This window comes from Diadema setosum, chromosome 21, assembly GCF_964275005.1.
Source record: "Diadema setosum chromosome 21, eeDiaSeto1, whole genome shotgun sequence".
Taxonomy (NCBI): domain Eukaryota; kingdom Metazoa; phylum Echinodermata; class Echinoidea; order Diadematoida; family Diadematidae; genus Diadema; species Diadema setosum.
Window position 1 is genome coordinate 5,847,238 of NC_092705.1, and position 22,129 is coordinate 5,869,366.

General features: G+C 39.2%; 2 protein-coding genes across 2 annotated transcripts in view; both read left to right on the forward strand.

Moving 5' to 3' along the window:
• LOC140244670 (FERM, ARHGEF and pleckstrin domain-containing protein 1-like) overlaps positions 1-22,129 on the forward strand; it is a 112,441-nt gene that overhangs the window by 60,117 nt on the left and 30,195 nt on the right. The window contains 3 exon segments of the mRNA XM_072324291.1: positions 12,446-12,609; positions 13,576-13,638; positions 14,683-15,167. Coding sequence (XP_072180392.1) covers positions 12,446-12,609; positions 13,576-13,638; positions 14,683-15,167 — 712 coding nt within the window.
• LOC140244669 (uncharacterized) lies at positions 15,467-17,374 on the forward strand. The gene has a single exon (XM_072324290.1). The coding sequence runs from the start codon at positions 15,467-15,469 to the stop codon at positions 17,372-17,374; it is 1,908 nt and encodes a 635-aa protein (XP_072180391.1).

A 22,129-nucleotide genomic window follows, 5' to 3' on the forward strand; every position in this document is an offset into this window, starting at 1 on the left:
ATTTGTTTTGTTTTGTTTTGTTTAAATGAAGATGTGTGTTGAGTTCATATATGGTTCTGATTATGTAATGACTGTCATAAAATCACTCGCCATTTATCAGATAATTTGGTCCGCACATGTCTGGCATTGGGAGGATCGATCCAAGAGCTTTCCGTCAATCAAGCTGCCACGCTGGGGTGCCCCAATTATCGAGATGCACAAAACTAGTTTCTTTGACAGCGTTTTAAAGAGAACGTCATGTTTTCCTCTGATCACCTTTTTATTTTTATTTCTATTTTTCTTGTTGCTCATATTGACCTTTTAAGACTGTGCCCACCACAGTCATGCGAGGCCAACCATCATGTTCAGTGAGCTGTTTTTACTACCAAAGAAAAAGCGTACCATATTTTTAGAACTACTTCAAGGTACAAGGCACATTTGCCTTTTTACTGTACATACAACTGTTTTTCATTGTTACTTTAATCTGCTTTCAACGCTGTCACCTACTGTCATGTTGCATACCCATCCCAGTTTAGCTTCATGGACAAGTTGCTATTGGGATTATATCCTCAAGGTTCAAGATTCTAGGGGAAATAAAAGAGTGAATAAGAAGCATCATAGGCTAAGGAAGCTAAGAAAATTTGCAAAATTAGTCACAAATATCATACATCTTTAGCTCAGTGTCAATATAGATGCTTTGTCAATGACCTTGCAGATGCTATGTCAAATTGAATTTTGTCAGAATTATGTCACCCCTTCGCTAATTATAACAAAAGTAATTGTTTCCGAGATGTGTTCCCTAATCTTCAGTGTTAACTTCAAGTAGGAATCTCACATTCAGTTGAACTGAACTCATAAAGGTCTTTAAATCCTTAGGATATAAAGAGTTTAGGTGCAAAAACATGTTCAGCACTTTTTATCGATTTGAGATTAAAGCTGCTGTAAAACAAGGAAATGATTAAGATACATGTGATGATTTTAATATCTTTCAAATATTTCTTGTTATGTATGAAGTGTAGTATGATTGAATAATTTTTTTTTCTATATTTTTGTTGATGACCTTTACTTTAAAAAAGAAATTAAAAATGGCTTTTAAATGCTTTTGCATTCAAACTCTTCATATATCAATATAAATGAGTACTGCTATGACTTGTTCAATGATCAAATTGACAGAAATTGAAGTAAAAGGATGAAGAAACAATTAAACACAACAGACTATTGGTTAGGTGTGTTCATATTCAACATCATTTGGCATGCAGTGAGAAATAAAGGACTTTTGTTTTAAATATAGCAGCTCCTCTGAACTGATGTTGTAGAGGGTGCAAATACTCATTGTGAATATGCGAGGGATGCATTTCCAAACTGGTCACTGGAGATGATAATACGAGAGTTTTCTCCACGTCAGGTGACCCGAGTGGATTACTTTGTTACGGTGTACCGCACGCTAGTGGTGCATATTTATACTCTATCAGTTGTCCATTACAGGCACGGCAGATACATGTACTGTACATACCCGGGAGATAACCTCAGTCGGGTTCATTAATGCCTGGACAGCTAAAAGCTCCCGCTCTGTGGTTTCTGGTCACGCGTGGTGCCGCACCCGCGGCTGTCCGTGGGTTAAGGAAAAATATCGGAGCTCAACTCCTCTCGTTTTGATCTCTCCCCTAGGAGGCATTTGTACCACAGTCTGTATGTGAGGCACAAGCAAATAATCGCCTCCGTGAACGTGAAAAATATATCACGCTCGAGACTTAAGGTGCTAACATTCCCCTCCTAGTCCTTTATCACTGCTTCTCTCCCGGCCTCATCCTTCTGCCGCCATTAGTGTCATCGTAGGGTTGACATTTACAACCCTGCCTCACGACAACTATCTAAGGTTTGGGTTTACAAGTGGAATCATGATTACATTTTCATTTGTATTTCTTAGGCTATTTGTTCTCGTTAGGTAGAGGTTTCTTTCTACTGATGGAGAGAGAGATGGAAGAAAAGAGAGAACGGATGGAGGAAGGTTAGATGAAGTGGGACGAAGGTTAGATGGAGAAGGAGGAGGAGGAGGAGGAGGAGAATGAGGCGACATCAACCCAGAGGCCACTCGTAGTTATGCCCATGTTTTAGTTGCCATAGCTAATAAATTGCTTTGCTGCTGTTTTAACTGCAGTTATTGGTGATGGTAATTCGTTGCAGAGTGCCTGACGAGAAACAGGTGCGCCAGTTGCCTGTTCGTTGCCCCTTAGGAAATGATTTATGATTTACTTTATGTTTCGTTGTGTTTTAATCGTACGATGGGCCCTGATTATAGTGCAGGCAATCACCAGGTTGGGAGGTGCAGTTGTATTAGAAGCACATGAGGTTACATATCAGCTGTTAAGTTTGCTGAATAAGACATTGAGATACATGTAGTTATCAAGATGCAATTTGTAAATGAATCCATGTTGAGATACGGATGAAAAATAGTATTCCTCCTCCCCTGTACTTTTCCTTGGCCACAGACCAGAAGATTAAAAGCTTTCTAGCAACTATTTTATCATTTTGTTTTCTTTCATATTTTTCTAGAAGGGGAGGGGGGGGGGGAGGGGGGGAGAAGGGGTTTCCTAAAGGGAGGAAAGTCAGTGCAGCCATGGTTTGAAGTCAATTCCATGGTATTGTCTAATATGTCTCTGCAAGGCTTTTTACACCTTCACCGTAAGGATTGTATCCATCCTTAAAACTTTTTTTTTCTTAATGAATTTTTTTGTATTTAAGTTACAACATTTGTGGGGTCTAACATAGTGCCAAAATGTTGATTTAGAACTTAATGTCGGTTGTTGGAGAAATCAAAATGCGAGCTTTATAGGAGCTAGTAGGTTGAGTGCAACAGTACGTTTTACTCATGGATGTTATGCAAAGTATACATTTTGCCAATCATCTGATAACTGTCCATATCTTGATTAGATGTAGATGTATGATTGCATTATACAATGTAGATGTTTTTGGATATGTTGAAAAAGTGGTGAACTTTTTAGAAGGTACATGTAATAGTGAATGTGGAGATGTTGTGACAGAATGTGTGGGGAGGTCACATGTGGAAGAAGTCAGCATTCTGAGGTTAATGTACTTGTGTGTGAATGTTTGTACACGTACATGTATATAATGTGTCCGAATGTATAACTTTTTGTGTTTATGTGTATGTATCTATTTGTGTGTATGTGTATTTATTTATTTATGTGTATGTGTGTGTCCATGACTTTTGTATCTCTTGATATGCTTTCTTGTGGAGGCATCATCAGCGAAGGCCAAAATAGATGTGCATATTTCATGCCCAGTGCCTGAGAGGGGATCAATGCTAAATGCATCCGTATACATGCTGGATGCATGATAGCATTAAGTCCCCCGCTTTCCCCCTCCAGGTATCTGAACTGTAACCAGATGAGGCCAAGCCCCAGAAAATGAGGAGGATTCTTTGGCCTGCAGGGGTCAGATATGGATGAATTTGTGATGTTACTTACGCCAGAGCTGCTCCTATCCATTCACTTCTACGCCCCCATTCCAGACCCATGGGAGCCTGTATGATGTATTTAGTGGGATGTCTTTGCCTTCACTGGGTTGGTCCTTATGAAATAACATCGCATTAATCTTAAAGGGAAAGATACTGCTTCGTGCAGAGTGCACACTAAGGTTGAAATTCATTGAGCTGACCGTCATGTTTAAGAAGCGTTTTGATGCAACCATTGATATTTACGAGTGATTCTTTTCTGGTCTTATATGCCCATCCTTGTTGGTTTGTGTCTTTTTTTTGGGGGGGGGGGGAGGGGAGGTCAAAAGGATACTGGTTATAATTCAACTCTTTATGTTTTAGCATGCTTAAGGTTAAGTTAAGTTGCTTAAGTTGAATCTTGCCTGATTCAGTCATTAATGTGTTAAGTAGCATCAAATTTACAAGGAGGAACTATTTGATAAAAATTAGAGCGCTCCTCAAGAATCCAAATGGCTTTATGATGAGTGTAGCTGCCTCTCTCATGTGGACACAGATTGTAGCCAGAACACCTTTTCATCTAGATGTTAAATTGTAAATCACCATGCAATTCAGCTTTACAGCTGCATAGCTTTTACAAATGCACACACTGTACACTCCTATGACCAAAACAAATGCTATTAAAACCAGAATATGTGTTGTTTCACTCTTGATCTCCATGTGTGCTCTCTCTGTCATTACCTTAAGAGGTGAAATGTCTCTAGATATTTGGCACTTATCAGACCTAACTCTATCAAGGGCAATATAAATCTTGAATAATGAAAATAAGTATTATTAGTATCATTGTTATCATTATTATTGTCATTGTTATTATTATCATCATGTTTTCATTATTGTTACTACTGTAATTACTTTCATCATTATAATCAATATTATCATTATCATTATCATCATCATTGCTTTCATTGAAATCATTGATTGAAAACTAAAAGGACCTTTTATGTGCCACCACAGCAGCTTCAACTTGCAGATATGCACTGTTGATATAAATTACAGATGATTTTACCAACTGCATTGCAGTGCTGTCAAAAGGCAATTCAAAGTTTTGTAACATGCCAGTTATCTTCCAAGGTAGCTACAGGAAAAGGGAAACAGGGGAAAAGGTTATGTTAGCATTGTAAGTAAAACTGTCCAGAAAATGGTGCATCCAGTGTCAAAGTTCGCTTAGACGCCTGTAGCCCTACGAAACAGTTCCTGTAGACGACTGTGGCCCGACGAAGCGGTTGTTGTGGGTAGAAAAGGGCGAAAGTTGACGGAGTTGCGAGTGAAAAATGAAAAGGGAAGGGAAGAAATCATGGAGAGGCTAACGTGGGTAATGTTTCAGACAATCGTCGCGACTGGAGTATCCAGGAGCGGTTTCGATATCTCAAATCAATACCCGCCTGGCCAGCCATCATTGCACATGAGTCAAGTACATAATTGTATTCACCTTCAATTCTCTATAAAGTGATCCTGTGATTTTACCTGTAGATACATTATACATTTTGATTTGAAAGAACTCCTCCCTCTTTTTCCCCCTCTTTCTCTGGAGGATTTGTGTGATTTGCATTTTTTTTTTGTTATTTCAATGATTCGCCAAACAATGCAGTATGTTCGTAGCAACATTAGTATATATATATCATACAAACGATGCTTGATGTAGTCCAAAGCATTTGTGTGCAATTGTGTTGGAAGATTTGAATGTCTAGAGAGACATTATTATGCAATTTATGATTCTTAGATAGCTCTTGCATACTTGTTATAGAAGTAAATGTTGCCTTGATTCAAATTGTGTGATACATAAAGTGTTTCTGACCCATGCTTACATTCCACATAATTACACAGTATTCTTTGGGTGTATACTGTGTTTGTTGTTCAAACTATTTGATTGTCAATTTGTTTTTATCAATTTTGTGTCTTGTCATAAAGGTGCTTTTAAATGATATGATTTTGGCAACTTAGTCTGTTTTTTTCACCCCAGAGGGATTATTCTTACCAATATCTATGGCTCTGCACAGAGGCAATACTAGTACAATGAGTTTAGCATTATTGCAATGACAACATTTACAAAAGATGAAAAATTCAAACTTAAGCTCTGGTACAAGAATCCGTCATCATCAGTGGAAATGTAGTATTATGATTTTCATCAGTCAATATCATGAAAAAAAAAAAATAAATCTTGCTGCAGTCTCGCTGGTCCTAGATACTCTGCATAAGTGTTAGTGTCATTGCCAAAACAATTTGCCCACAAATTTTATGCTCCCTTTGTTTTTCATTCCCCTGTATGTGGGAAGAAGAGCTTCAGTGAATCAGTATTTTAAATTCAGCCAGGTCCTGTTTGTCGTAAGTGGAATGTTAATGATAATGGAGCAGCTGGTTTTGTGTTATGGGCAAGTCCAAGATATCGCGCACCTTACGTATGGGACATTCAGAGATTTCAAACCTCTGAAAAGTAATGAAGGAGCACTTGGATTTTATTGTTTATCATCAGGAGGACTGGTATCCCTGAGAAGAATATTGTGTTTAAGTTTGATGTCATTTGACCTTGGGTTAATGGTTTTATTAAGAAAAATATGCCAACTTACGTATGGGACCAGAGAAAAACTGGATTTTTCAAAATAAAGTTTGAACTGAAAATTCTCTGAAAGTACCTTACTGATCAAGTTCTGTTTGGAAGTGAAGAAAGGTACAATACTGAAGTATCTTTCAGCAAAGTTTCACTGCAAAAGAATAAAGCATATTTTCATGAAGTTGGTTTAATTAACGAAAGTACACCTTACGTATGGGACATGGCTCAACTTACGTATGGGACATTTGTCTTTAGTGCACAAATGCATTCATGGGAATGACTTTAAATTTCCCCATAGTGTCATATTCAGTTCCACAAATCATGCTACAACATGTAACAAATGAAATAGACTTCTAAGTGGGTACTTTCCCGGTTCAGGTACCTAGCAAAAGCTAAAATAAAACAAATAAAAGTAATTACCAATTTACAATTAAATGTCTTAGTTTGGATTCCGTCATGCATTAACACTGTCCTCATGATGTCTACACATACAGATATAGTATACTGACACTCTATTTCTAGCCCATTTGTAATTACTCTAGTCAATATTTTTTCATCAAATGAAAAAAAAAAAAAATGAGCGAATTCTAGCTTGTGACCTTGATATAGCATACATGTACATGTACAATAACTAATTTGTAGTCTTGATAATTTCAACTTTAGAATCAAATGTCATGTACAATGTAATTTGCAAATACAGTTTGAAGTGGGTACTTTCAGTAGCTCTAGGCTTACCTTGCAAGTTGTCTAAGTTTTTATAAAGCTTTATAATTGTTTGAAATGCAGCACAAAACACAACAACAACAAGAGTACTTCATTTTGCTCTGTAATCATCATGTTTTGCCATGTGAATTTTAGCTCAACTGCAAAATCAATCAAATTTTAATGAAAGTTTTAGATTTTAAGGAGATAGAAGAATGTATGTACCAATGCTGTTTTTTTTTTTTTTTTTTCAAATTGCCTGGCTTCGTGTCTATGAAACCAAAGACGACAAAATTTGTGTTACTTTGTACATACATACATGCTTGTGTAGTGATACAGGAAAGATTATCATTTGCACATTCAAATCTAGATTTGAAACACTTAAGTAACTCACTGATCTGCAAATAACAATTTTGAATAAATTCTAATAACCTCATTTGATCATACACTACCAGATTGCAATGTATGTTGATAATTGTGTAGATGTGGGGTACAAAGTAAGTATGAGTTGATGAAGGTGTCTCAGAGCACATCTGTCTCTTCAAACACAAAATAGAAAAGAAAATTGAATTCCCTATTTGTTTGTGTAATTTGTGTTTTTCGCACTCCAACCACAGAACCAGTATTGATATTGTGGTTTATAGCAAATGTAAACTATAGTCTTCATTTTACAGGATTTTCAGAAATCATGTTCATGACCTTGATAAGTCATAACATATTCTGAGGGTGAGCAGTTGAAATATTAACAATCATATCAAAATAAAAAGTATTCTCATAGGGTTTTTCCTTTGCTATCAACTCTAGTAATGACAAAGTTACCTGCTCACACCTTACATTGTAAGTGATTTTTCTTTTTTCAGTAAGACCTATAATGTTGTCATTGATGCGCGCCATAAGCACAATTGTTTTGATTTCGCTTTTGAGGCTGTTCAACCTGTGGTACATGCTGAACAGTGTACTGCACCTAAAATGACACTCAGAGAATCCCATTCTTGGACAAAGTCATTTTGTAGAGAGGTAAAGTTGAAAATGATAACTGAATTAAGAAAATGTCCAATATCAAAATGTTAACGGGGAATGTTAATTTAAGACCAGCTGCACAGCCTGTAATGAAAATAAGAAAATACAAGTATAAATGAATATTCTTTATTTTCCTTTCTTTATCATAGAATGACTCAATAATGCTGTTCTTACACTCTCCCTGAGGTCAACTGAGTAGGAGAGGCAGATATATAGACATATCCTTCAGAGTAGGTGCAAAGATAACCATTAACCAAACAAATGTAAGGACATATAGCATCCATGTCAAAAGGCGGTTTTCCCATTCACTTTGCATGTAATGTCCCATACGTAAGGTATTTGTCCCATACGTAAGCAAACTTTAATTAGTTATAAGATGAAGGACTAATTAAATTTCCTCATTTAGTTTTGCTAATCTGGAGTTGAAATGAATAAATTAGAACTTCCTAAAGTATGATTGGTCAATGTCACAAATCTTCAGAAAAAACTTAAAAAAACATACTCAAATCCTTACGTATGGGACACTATGTTCTGGGAAAGTGCATAATTTGCATAATTAATGTGCTGACCTTGTTTTACCAATTGCAGATTATACTAACTCATACAGGGGTCATGTCCATAAAGGAACTAGGTCAAGGACAAATTCAACTGATTTTAGATGAATATTTATAATTTGTCCCATACGTAAGGTTTGTTTTTGATTTATGCAAATCAATGCCATATTTCTTGCATAAATTTGCATAATTCAATATTTTCTTTGCTGGAAATATATGATTTAACTCTTTGGCTACAACATGATATCAATAACTTTTTGATAAAATCAAGATGAATTTTGAGCATCTGAGGGGACATTATCTTGGACTTGCCCTTATTCAAGTCATTAGCAACTCTTCAGCAAGCAGTATTTGACATAAGGCACTCCCTTGTTATTTCGCACTAGATAATGGTTGTGTTTGAAGAATAATACCTTCAGTAAGTACCTAAATTAATAGTGAAGTCCTAAACCTTTTTTCTCACTTCAGTGTTTTTTGTTTTTGTGTTTGTTTTTTGGTGATAGTGATGGTGATGATGATGATGATGACGATGGTAATGATGATGATGGTGATGATGACGATAATGATGATGGTGACGATGTTGATGATGATGATGATGATGATGATGATGATGATGTTGGTGATGATTTTGATGATGATGATGATGATGATGATGATGATATGATGCTTGGAATTGAATTGATGCACAGATGATGGAAGGCTTGTCCTTGATGACGCATATCCCCGAAGTTAATTGTTTGCTGTCATAGATCAAATAATGTGATTGATGCTTTGATGTATTGAAATCTCAAATTGATAGTGAAGTCCCAAACCCTTCCTCTTTTTTCTCATTTCATTGTTTTTGTGGTGATGATGATGGTGATGAATATTTATAATTCTTATCGTTGTTATTTGACAAATTTATGCAATTACTTTCAGGGATTATTATGAAAAACATTTGTAAAAAACACATCCCAATGACGCAAAACAAATGATGTATCTGGGCAAATATTTGCATTTCATAAATGTTGAGTGATTAAACACAGCTTAAAGAAATTGGGGTGTATTAAAAAAAGTTGCTGCATGACCAGGTTTATTCCTACATTGTACTCCTGTAAAGTGTATATAATTGAGAATTGGCTTTTTTTATCATCACACATTCATAATCAGAGTTTCATACTTGCAAAATGACAGGGCATGTTTTGTTTTGTTTTATTGATCTATGATACAAGCATGATAATGAAATGATTCATTTGAATCATTGCCCTCCCTATACTGTATACGCCGAATATTTCACGAGGTTTTTATTTTCGCGAATTTTGCAAGTCAGGTGCTATTCGCAAAATTTAAGACACGCGAAAATATTGACTCTGATCGCCAATGTGAATGTGACGTACGCGTGTACTCTTCTCCGTTTAGCGCAGGACTCAACGATCGCGAATTTAACCACTAGCGAAATTGTCGGGAATTCCCGATTCGCGAAAATTTAAACTCACAAAATATATGGCGTATACAGTAGTTTCCGTCTTGCTGCTTGCCTTGATTTTATTTGATCACAGGTTCTTTGGTCTCTTGTCTTCTTCATAATTCTTCTCATTTCCTTCTAGTATACTTTGGAATGATGTTTTATGCTGACCAGAAATTGATGCTCAATATCATGAAATGCTAAGTAGCATAAGTAGCGTTATTCATTCACCCCTAAGCATATGCTTACATTTTATTTTATTCATTTATTTTTTTAAAATTTATTTATTTATTTATTTATTTTTTTTTAGGGGGGGGTGTATACAAAGAGAACAGAATTTGTGGGCAAATTGTTTTGGCAACAACACAAACACTTCTTTTTTTTTGGGGGGGGGGTGAGGAAAGGGAGGTGTACACACTAAAATCTTGAATAGTTTTCTGGGAATTCATTCATATCGAGAACAGCTCTGCATCGTAGACACTACTTGTGTTTAAGTCATTGGTCTCCCGTATCAGTCAGTGACTCATACATATGACGATGCCTAAACAGACTCCAAGCTTGTAAATGTAATTACAAACTTGTCATGGATGACATCAATAGCCGTAGAAAAATGCCTGGCCCTGTTCTCACAGGCCGTGATCGACGTCGGAATGCTCTGCCTCATACCTATGTGCCTTGCTGGTATTTTGATTTTAAAGGCCTACTGTAGTTAGAATGGACACGTGCGCACGCACACACAGACACAGACACATGACAGAACATTTGCATCATTTGGACACAATTAATACTTTTTAACAAAAATATTTCCTTCCTTTCCACTCTTTGTTTTCACACAGTAGAAGTAAAATAGAAGAGGTTGATGATAAAAACACACCCTCACAACAACAACAACAAAAAAGGGTATTATTACTTAGATGTATATTTACATGTATGCCAATGTTTTACTGTCTTTTTTGGGGGGAGGGGAGGGGGGTAAATTTAGGGAGTTTATTTTTATGTAGTAGGAATTCTGGATATAAAGTTTGAAAGTGATAATTTTTAGTATCTTGAAATCAAGAATCGATTTTGTACTCTTGCCGAAGTTTGTTAACCATGATTGTTTGCCTTGATGCTACCAATTTGTTTGTCATGATGCTACAGCGCATCATATGTACCCAAGATGATGATGATGAAGAAGGGGCCAAGCTGGCCACCCTACCTACCATTTCATTCCACCACACTACCCCCCTCTTCCCTTCTTCCTCATGCTGGTTTTGTAAATTGACACCCCTCGTAAGCAGTTCACTGATCCACGATACCCATCACTTAACCCCATGAGTAAGGATTACTCAGTCCCCAAAATAACCGCCGTGCCGGCAGATCACACCGTAAATCTTGCCGCGGTAGTTAAGACGTCAGTCGTTTGGGGTGGCAGGCTGGGGCATTCTCGAGTGAGCGCTTCGGGGAAAGGTCCGAATGTGATCGAATGTAGCATTATGGGCACGGTCGTGCAGGGCAAAGGGAGGACCGAAGTAATAACCCGCGAGATTTGTTTGGTCAAGGAGCAATGGCGTCATCGCCATCATGCAGTAAATTATTTCCAATATGGTCCGACAACGAAATGTAAACAATGCGTTGATCGGTGCACAAATCTTACCTCCCCGGCAACTGTCGATCCGTGCGGTGTGATTGCAGTATGCGTGCTCCACAACTCTGAAGGCAGGTGTAAGCCATCAATATGAAAACCTAGATAATCTTTTCCCCCTACACTACGTGTCCAAAAATGAAAATCAGAAATTTGCTGAAATGAAGTGAATGTTGTAGGAGAATGTAAACAAGGGAGTACAAACTAAAACTGTCTACATGTATCCAGATAATTTGAGCATAAAGCAGACAAATGGCCAAAAGCGTTTGACCATGCAACCAACATTGTCCTGTGGTCATCTAAAATAACCACCATAATCACACATATGTGACTTAAACATTTCTTTTGATTGTCATGATATGTTTCTGACCCAGTGTGTTGATGTTGAGTGTGTGGGATTGGAATAGTGCGATGAACTGTTAAAAGTACATAGGGAGTACTTGGATGAGAGATTAGTGCGGTTTTCAATTCAGCAGTGGGAAATTAAGTGATGCTTGGATTACGTTACATTTGCTTAAGATGCAAACTAATTCTAATTACCGCAATGTACAGGTACATTGTACTTCTGCTGAACATACATTGTATTTGACAAAGAATTGAAGTTTATGAATATTTTACAATGTAAATCAGTCCCTGATCCCACTACCTCTGATGTGCAACTCCTTGAAAGTCAAAAATTAACTCACTTAGCTTGTCTACTGTATACGCCAAATATTTCACAAGGTCTTTATTTTTGCAAATGACGCTAGTGGGGTGCTATTCATGAATTTAAACATACATGTGCAAAAATATTAATGCTCATTTTGATATGAATGTGACCTTCTTGCATACATTTCTCCTTTCGGTACTGTGCTCCACGAATTTAACCACTCGCGAAATTGTCGGGGAGTCCCGATTTGCAAAAAATTAGACTCGCTGAATATATGGCGTATACCATGATATACATGAAGGGCTTGTAGAATAGTTGGCTCTTAACTTCAGCCAATTTTTAAAATTCATTTATGGCATATCAAAGTCTGTATTGATCTTTTTGTGTCTCTCTATCTGTGCGTTTTCCCCGTAGGGCTACCCCAGGAGCACCGTAGAGTTCCTGATGGACACCAGGAACGACTGCAAGCAGTTCTGGAAGACCTGCGTGGAGCACCACGCCTTCTTCCGCCTCACCCAGAACAAGTACCCGCGGTCCAGGAGGCGGCTGCTCAGCCGCGGCTCCACGTTCCGATACAGGTACGCATGTGCAGCATGGGAGAGGAGAACAAAACGATTTCATGCCCCACCCCATCCCTGACAACAGGCATCAGGAATTGGCTTGTAATGAGATACAATGTAGTTGGGATCAGAAGCAATAAAGCACTTTATAAACCTTCAGACATGTGAGGTTATTGATATCGTAAGGTATTTCTTTGCGAGAAGCGTCTAGTTCATTTATAAAATTAATACTCAAAGGAGTTGTGCTTGTTACTTCCAATAAAAAGCTTTGACAAACATGCGTGTTACTTACATTCTAATGAGCATTTGATATCCCGACTATTACTGTTCTTCATTATTTGGAACCAATTTTTGCCCAAAATGCCACAAGTTTCATAGAAAATGCTGTCAAAAACACTTTTTTTCCACAAAAATTATGCCTTTTCAACCATCAGTATACCACAATGCTGTTTACAGGGTTGGCATCCCTAAGCATTTAAAGCCGAAAAAGTCAGCGTATTTGATCCATAAGTACTTTTCCACAAAGAGAAAGCTCAGAATTGCGAAAGAGGATTCCTGTAAGGGGTTAGGACTGGATGGATGCTACATTTATTCCCCATTTCGCTTTGCAGACCAACTGTATTAACAATAGTGATGCCCTCCAGAGAGGCACACATTCTCTATAGTTTTGATTAACCCATGGTCTTGAAGACACAATAATTGACCATAGAGTGGCTATGTGACATATATCCACTTCCTGTATAGCACTGAGTGAGTTAGATAGACTGCAGCTTGATCTGTCATTTCAAAGAAAAACTTAACAAATGACATGCCTGTATGGACTATTTATTTATTTATTTATTCATTTATTCATTTTATTTATTTATTTTGTTTTATTCATACAGGCTAGCCCCGTCAGTAATTGAGTACTGTTTTCGAGTATTTTTTTTCCATGCTTTGGAATACAGTGTAAAATTTTTGTGTCTGTGTTTCGTTCTTTTTCAGCGGGAGGACACAGAAGCAGGTTGTGGAGCAGGCGAGGATAGGAGGCCAGTCTCGATCTTTAGTGTGAGTTACTGAGCTACTTGTCTGTCAGTCAACATATTTAAGAGATAGTGTACAATTAGTGAATGGTCACGAGTGAGATGGTATTAGGTGTCACTGTGTGCGAAATCTTGTTCCATTGCACAAGTAAATACCATACATTATTAGTTTGATACAACACCTCGGACATCAACAGATGTGGTCCAGACAGATTCTGAATTTTGCACAGAAATGGCAACCATTTTTGATGAAAGGCAAACGAGTAGCACAGTCACAGTCAGTCTAGTTATACGTTTACGTCAGTACATACGCAAAACCAATCACTGGAAGTTGTTTGCAGTAAAATGAACGACAAAATGCACACTTGAAATTGTTTGTTCATTGTGACATCAGAGTCATGCAATGGAACAAAAACTTCGAGTCAATCATGAGTTTAGCATGGAGTCAATGGAAATTAGTGACGTCAGCTGTGCAATAGCCCTTATTGCTCAAACAAAATTGCACGGCTGAGAGCAGCAGTGTGCAATGGAACTTTAATCTCCATGTCACGTGATGGGCAGTCAACCAAATGGATAACTACATTCTTTTTAGGTGTTGTATAATGTTATCTTGTTTAAATGTATTTAAGAGGGATTCATTATTCAGCTATCAGTCACTGTTCCATAAGTGTTATCTGTAATGAAAATGATGCAAAATTTCACAGACACTATACTACATTATTTCAAAAAATAGAAGCAAACCCAATAATGAATATGAATATTAGAGAGCTCATTCTGTAAGGTATGAGCCATCTTTGACTACATGAGTGTTATGTATTCACACCAAATAGAATTTCATTGCGTCCAAAACAAATGATATATAAGTAAGTAACCTATCAGTGTCAATAATTAAAGCTGTCGGTCCTGTGTTATAGCGCTTATAAGTATTCGAGTGCTTCCACAGTAGTGCCATATAAAACCAAAGTCCAAACAGGCATATGGTATACAATTCTTAAAGCTGCATTATCAAAGGTTATTTTTTGATGACTCTAACAGGAAGTTCTTTCTCTTTTATTGGTCACTCTTCCAGGAGCATGAATGCATCAAGAATGTCAACAAGAAGTCTTGGTGCCCCTCGTACCACAACACCGCTGACCATTGACATGACAGAGACAATAGTGACTGACCACCACAGTGCACCCAACTTGGCCTTCCCAGATGATCCCACCTATGCCAAACCGGAGGTACCAAAGAGTCCGGTCTCGGACTCGCCGACCTCACCCCCTTCGTCGACGCCCATCACCCCGGTCCACGAGAACTCCCGCATTGCCATCCACAAGGGTCAGTCCAACTCCAGTATCATGTATGAGTACATTGTAAACGATGACAACTCACAGCAGCAGCCCCAGCCGGAGGTAGACCAGAGCCAGGCCAGCCGACTGGCCAATGCCACGGCACCCTTCAACGCCAGGATGGAGCCAGAGCCGGTGGCAGCTGGAGCCGAGACCCGCCTGGACGCCCTCTCCGATGCGGAGCCGAGGAGGAACGGGGACATCAGCGCTGGAGGCAATCTGAGTATGACCACTTCTTCTAGCTCTTCCAGTCTCAGTGTTGTTAATGAAGGTAGGGAAGGGGAGGAGGAGGAGGAGGGGGAGGGGGAGGCGTCGGCCATACCCATCGTGAGGCCCATTGCTGACATCCTCCGTCCCCTCCTCATCGGTGGGAAATTCACTTCCGAGGACTCCGACGACAGCGACTCATCCCTCGTCTCCTCGGGGTTGGAGGAGACAAAGACGGAGGGAAATGGAGATGGGGAAGGGGGTAGAGACGGGGAGACCGACAACCCAGACTACGATCTGGGCTCTGTCTCTGAGATGCTGAGTGAGCTGGATACAGTCAGTCCCTCGGAAGTGGAGACCCAGGTCCATAGTGAAGCTACCCTTGCCCTGTTAAGTGAGATGAGCACTCCCGGCACTTTCAGCGAGCCGGAAGGGGGAATCCTCAGCTTGCCCGAGGTGCTGTCAGATACTGATCCCAATTCCGATGTCTTTAAAAGCCTAGGCTCCCCAGATTCGGTCAGTGAACTTGACCACGACGAAAACACTCTATCCTCTCTGAGGACTGGTGATCCTCTTTTCTTACCAGAGGTAGATGCATTATTGATAAAGAAAAGCCTTAGTGGGAAGGATAGTCCCGATTTCAGCAGCAGCAGCAGCAGCCTTAGTAGCGAAGACTATGAGAAGAGAGGGCGTAGTGAGACAGAAATCAAAGTTGAAAACCCCATGGCGGAGGTGCTCCGCATTGCCTCCGAGCTCGCCAGCCCAGGGACGGACGATGGGTTCACAATGTCTAGTTTTGATACCAGGAGTCTAAATTCCTTTTCCCATGCCCAGTCTGAAAATGTGACAAATGGACTAGGAAGTACAATAGACTACAAGGCAGGTGAGAATCTCCATAGTGATTATAAGGCATTTAGGCAAGAGAGACAGCTCTTCTTTGAGAGCAGTGAGAATCTAGGGGAATCCCTCGGTGAGGCCAATGCTAATCTTCAATCTCTGGAGGAAAATCTTGATAAAACATCCCACACTTTGACAGAGCTGGAGCAGAGCCTGGCCAAGACGAGGCAGAGCCTCCAGGCCATTGAAGATGATGGCTTCACAGAGACCAGCTCGGGGACAGATCCAGATGATGAAGTCAAGGGGGTCATTTCTAAGGGCTTAGCAGGAATAGATGTTGATAAGGATTCACTCTTGTTTCATAAGGGAAATGCTGCCACTGCTGCTGCTTCTGCTTTATCTGATCGTCCCAGTGGGTTAGAATCACTGAGAGGTGTAGGGGAAACTGCTAGTCCCACTCCATTGTCCCTGAAGATTGATTACCTCAGAGACTATGACGAATTGTTCCCAAGAGACGTTTCCCTTGTTGATGATGAGTCAGGCAACTCCACAGCTCCCCTCCAGTCCCCGCCCCACCATTACGTGAGTCCCGGTATAATCCCCGAAAGTAGTCTTCCCAAGCTGCCAGAGTTGTCCAGGGAGATGGTTGCCCAGTTAGACGCTCAGACCCATGCCACACCCGGTAGGAGACTCCTTTCAGATGAGACGGAGGGAGGGGGTGATGATATCCTGGGGGACCTACCGAACATTGGGTTTCAGGGACCGGGGGTCAGTTGGCAGAGACAGGTTAGCCAGTCCATGTACGTCAGTAAGTTGAGGGTTCAGATACCGCGGCCGGGTGAGCTGGTGATTCCCCCGGGAAGTGTCGGGAGTGCCACCAAGTCAAGCAGCCCTGGGAGTGACGATTCTCTGCGCAGGCAGTTTGGCACGCTGCGCAACTCAGATGACCTTGTCAGTTGTAGTGAGCTGAGTTTTGGAAACCTAGAAAATGAGAGCATGCGTGTGCACTGTGAGGATGCTGCGTACCTGCCATTGCCGCGTGCTGATGGTGGTGAGAGCCTGAGCGAGAATGAGAGCGACAGTGAGATAGGGAGTGAGGCAGGCACGAGTACGAGCTCAAACGACAGCTGTGTCTACCAGTACAAAGTCTCGGAGGCCAGGTACACCAAGACGCACTCGAAGAGTAGTCTTGGCGAGTCTGGCAGCTCGAGCAGCGACGGGGACGACGTACTCGCTCCAGACACCAACGGCATCGCCGCGCGCTTTCACCCCTTCGGCGGCAGCGACGGGATAATGACCGGAAACGGGCATGACCTGTTTGCTGACCTGGAGGGCAATGATTTTTCGTTGGCAGCGAGCACTTACAACTCTGACGATTTTGACTAAATGGCCAAATGTGCATACTTTTCTCGCTTAACGCAAGCATGCTTGTAATAAACACTGCTTCTCAGCCCATACTCTATTGTAAGTTAGTAAGCTTTTACATAGCATTAAGCAGCCAGTTCTGTTATCTTTTCAGAGAAATAATTGCTTGCAAGATGATTTAGAACAAAATATGAATGGTCATTTGGACATTCCCTTATATCTGGAGACATTAGGGGAGTTATATATTTGCAACTATGAGTGTACTCCAGAACGAGTCACAAACTTGTGCCCTGTTTTAAAATACAGAGTATACATATCTTATGAGGGGAAGAGAGGCCTATACTCTTCGTCTTTGGACAGTGTCAAAGCCTTCTGCTTCTCGTCTGACGATATTTTTCTCTCTTGCCATTGCTTGTCAGTAGTAGCCGTCAAGAACATAACCTTCTGAGTAAATAGCATGGCACAATTTGTCAACAGTGTGAAGTGAAACCTCAATAATGCTTTCATTATGCCTCCGTCACGAAGTGTCGCCGGAGACATTATGTTCATATATATCCTGATATAACTGTCAAGTTCATTCACCAGACATACCAATGAATTTGTCCATGCAGCAAACAATCTAGGCCCAGGTGCAGTCGATCTGCTCGAATCTGACGACATTGTACATATCATGAAGTGCTAATCGCGGGGTCGATATCCAGTACTAAGGGAGGTGTTGCCCGTGGCGTAGGGTGCTCCTACACACGAGCGAGCCCAGGAGATTGTACTACTCTGGTGCCATCCTGTAGCTAGCCTTTAACTCAAGACCTGTAGACACCCCTGAGACTATTGCTCAGTTGGCGTTCCTCCAACAGATATGGGCTTGCGAATGGTACTTCTTGGTCTCTCAATCCCACTCCCCGTGAACCTTACTAGAACTTTTTCAAAAGCTGTGCTTGCGCCCCATAAAGCCAGTTAACCACATCACTCCGCAAATCCACTCAGTAGACTTAGAAGCTGCCATACATTACCCATGTATATAAACCGTCAAGACCTGTAGCAGACATGGTGCCTCTATGGCGCATTGTACAAAGCGCAGCCCTTTTGGAGCTTGTAGATACCCAGGCAGATTTGCATACACACTTCAGTGCTTTGTATTAAAGCTAATTGACACAAGTGTAACCACCTTGCATAGTTATTCCCTTCTTATACATCCGATGTAGCAGCATAAACTCGAGGGGGTTGGAAAATATGTGAGGACGTTCCATTAGCACGTCATACAATCTCGTGAAGTTCTTTCTTTATCTGTAAAACTTCTTGGATCTTCTCAAAACTGGAGCCACTGAAAAGGATTGAAAAGAAAATGTTCAGGTAGCCTTTGATCTTCATATGGGTCTAGAAGTTGGTATTTTGATGAGGGGTTAGACACTTTGACATTAAGATATGAAATCCAGACAAAGAACTGATGATGCAAAGAGCATGTAGGTTATGACATCACACACACAAAAAGAAAAGAAATGTGTATCGAGATGACGTCTTAGATAGGAAAAGTAATATTTTGATATGTTTTCCCTTAGAAGATGGGTGGGGTGGGGGGAGGGGGGGGGGTTAGATTAAAAAAAAAAAAAAAGCGTGTCAGTGGAACAGTCGGTGTACTACTTGGGGATATTTGGATATAATCTGTCGATTATCTGATACTGATGGTGATTTGTTTGGTCAATCAGCTGATCAGCTGGCAAAGGAAACATCTCTGTGCTTTGTGTCTGCTTCTAGGGCTGGACCTTTGCAGGTTATTCACAAACCAAAAGGATTTGCCTATTAATCAGATAACTGTGATCTGTATTTGCAGTGATTCAAATCAGAAAGCAGATCATTAGTTTGAGATGAATTTCTTGTGAGACACTCTAGCTCTTTTGTGTGTTTTTTTTTTTTCATCGCCAATCTGCGTTCTGTAAACACTATGATTTCATGCAGACCAATGTAGCTTACATCAGTAGTTGAAGGTAGGTTGTTCCATTTTTGTGTGAGTCCCTACAGATGATTTGATCCTAGCATATCTCTAGTGTTTCACCTGTAACATCTCAACCCCCCCCCCAAAAAAAAAATATAATAATTAAAAACCCAAAGAAGATGTGTGATGTACATTCTTTTCGTACTCATTCCAGAGATTTTGAACTCCAAACTTTGAGGATGTAATGACCAAGTTTCCAAATTACTATGTATTTGTATCAGAAGCCACTTTGATAGTACATTTTTGCCTCCCCCCCCCCCCAAATAACACATAGTTTTATTCATTACATTCATTTAACTTTACTAACCCCCATATGTAACACACAAGATTGCTGTGGTGCTGGGATCTAACAGATTTTTGTCTGTTTGTAGCGTGTGGTGTTTCAATGAATCTACTGATTAACATGCTGTGTGATTTCAATGTAGTTGCTTTCAAGAACTCACAGTTTTTCCACCTGGACACACATGCACTTTGTGATCACGAACTACTTTTGATTTAGTTCTGAAAACAATTATTGTTGGATGTTTTTGATTTTCCATATATAGGTTACATGGACTATACGTAATACTGAAAAGATATGACCCAAGAAGAAGGGGGGGGGGGGGGCAAATTGGAATCATTTGCATGTTTAACTAGGATGCCAAATTGTATAGATATCAGAGTTGATTGTACAGTAGCTCTTTGCATCTTTTTTTTTTCTTTTAAACAAATATGAAATTATCACAATTTCTTATACTGTACCAACATGGGAAAGCTTTTTTTTTTTTTTTTTTTTTTTTTCTAGCAGGTTATAATTATACATTTCTGCCTTAGGTTTAGATGCATTCAAGTTCCTTTCTATCAGTTTGGCAACTTTCCCAGTGAATTTACTTAATCTGGTCCATAAAATTATTTCATGTAAATGTCATTTGTTTAATTATAACAGTCATTTAGCCAAATTCAGAAAAGGTTTTATTGAGTAATGAGATGACTGAACACATGAATTTCATATCTCATAAGGGACGCTTCAAAGTCACCCCCCCCCCCCATGTCCTCTTGGTCAATCACGCAATTATCCCATTTCTTCATATAGCTTTTACCAATCTTTAAAAAAAAGAAAAAATCTTTGTTTTAGAACAAAATCAAACAAAACAATTATAAAACTTCACATATATACATGATTACGTAAAGAAACAATGTGCAATGTTAAAGATTTTACTCTATAAAAAAAAAAAACCCACATCCTATAAAGAAAGCAGAGCATGTGAAATTTGATTCTCCAGTTTTGAAAATGAAGAGTTCATTTGTCTCTCCTCTTAGCAAAATAATAACTCTAATTCTTTTTTTTTTTTTTTTTTTTGTTTCAAATGAGATTTGAAGTCAAAGAACAGTAAGAGGTTTGGCCTGGAATTTGCAGATAGAAATATAATACTTCAACAGTAAAAACACATGAATTTTGCTGTAATTTTGATGCCATTTAACTGAATACATGTATCAATTTTACTCAGTTCATCAGAAAAGAATGCCATTTTTTTTTTTTTTTTTTTTTTGGGGGGGGGGGGGGGTCAAAATCATGCCTTGAATGCTCATATGGCGTATATGCCAGGAAGAAATCTACCAAAATGTTACCGCATTGCATCAACATTTTTGATAATCAAATTCTGACTGAGAATATCATAGTGGATAAATTACTAATACTAGTTTTACATACATACTTTACTGTTAGTATTTCTTTTTTGTATATAATGTATGATTTCATTTTTTTTTCTAATTTGATTTCAATTTGCTGCTGTGCATAATCTTAGCATTCAGGGTAAAATTCTGCCTGCCAAAGGACTATGTTATGAACAACAATTCCCAGGGCTTGGAAAAAACACACAAACAAACAAGGACTTTGTAGATAAAAGCCTGGTATTATTGCAGTGAACTTGTATCTACTATATGCAGACATAAACAGAAAAAAGCTGTGTGTGGCAAGGAGATTTTTGATCTGACTTTCATAGAATTAGCCTTTCTTTTTTTCGTATTATTTGTTTTTTGAGAAAGAGAGAGAAAGAGAAAGGTTGGTTTGAAATCATTTTTCCTGTCACGATAATATTGCTTCTTTGAAATTTGGCTCTCCACAAAATATTTGCTGTAGAGAAATTCTACATTCCATTCATCTGATGTGTCAAAGTTGTTACAGCAGAAATTCATAGAACTTCACTCTCTTTTTTTTTGTGTGTGTGTTTTTTGTCTGTTTGCAATCAAGCTGTGTCTGTGACACTGATGACATTTAGGGCTTCTTGCCTTCCTCAAAGAACTCTTATGGCACTGCCCCCATGAAGAGCTGTTTGAAAGTGAGCCAGGGCTGCCAACCCAACTTTCACACCTCAAAATCAGGCAGCTTCCAAAGAACCGTCAGGGAGACACTAATATGCACATCAATAGGTGAAATGATTCCAAAAGCAAGGAGGCTTTTATGATTTTTTGTGACGACATCAGAAATATTCAAGTGTTCACAGAGACATTGCCAGCCTCAGTTGTATGGAAAGGTTTTTCTTTTTCTATACGTTTTCGTTTTCTTTTCTTTCTTTTTTTTTTTTTTTTTTTTTTACAAGTCCACTGCATGCAGAAAACCCCGAATTGACAAAGCAAGGGCTGTGTTATGTTTGTAACTAACAAATGATAAGTGCTGGTATATATATTTTATAGCAGAGTAGCTCTGTGTGGTTGATGGTTGCATGGAATGAGATGGAAACGGTTCATGATTTGTTTCTTTGATATATTTATTAATTCATCTTTTTTTTTTTTTTTCTTTTGTATTT

What these genes read in the sequence shown, in the direction of transcription:
- LOC140244669 (XM_072324290.1), top strand. Translation starts at nt 15,467, where the DNA reads ATGCTGAGTGAGCTGGATACAGTCAGTCCCTCGGAAGTGGAGACCCAG.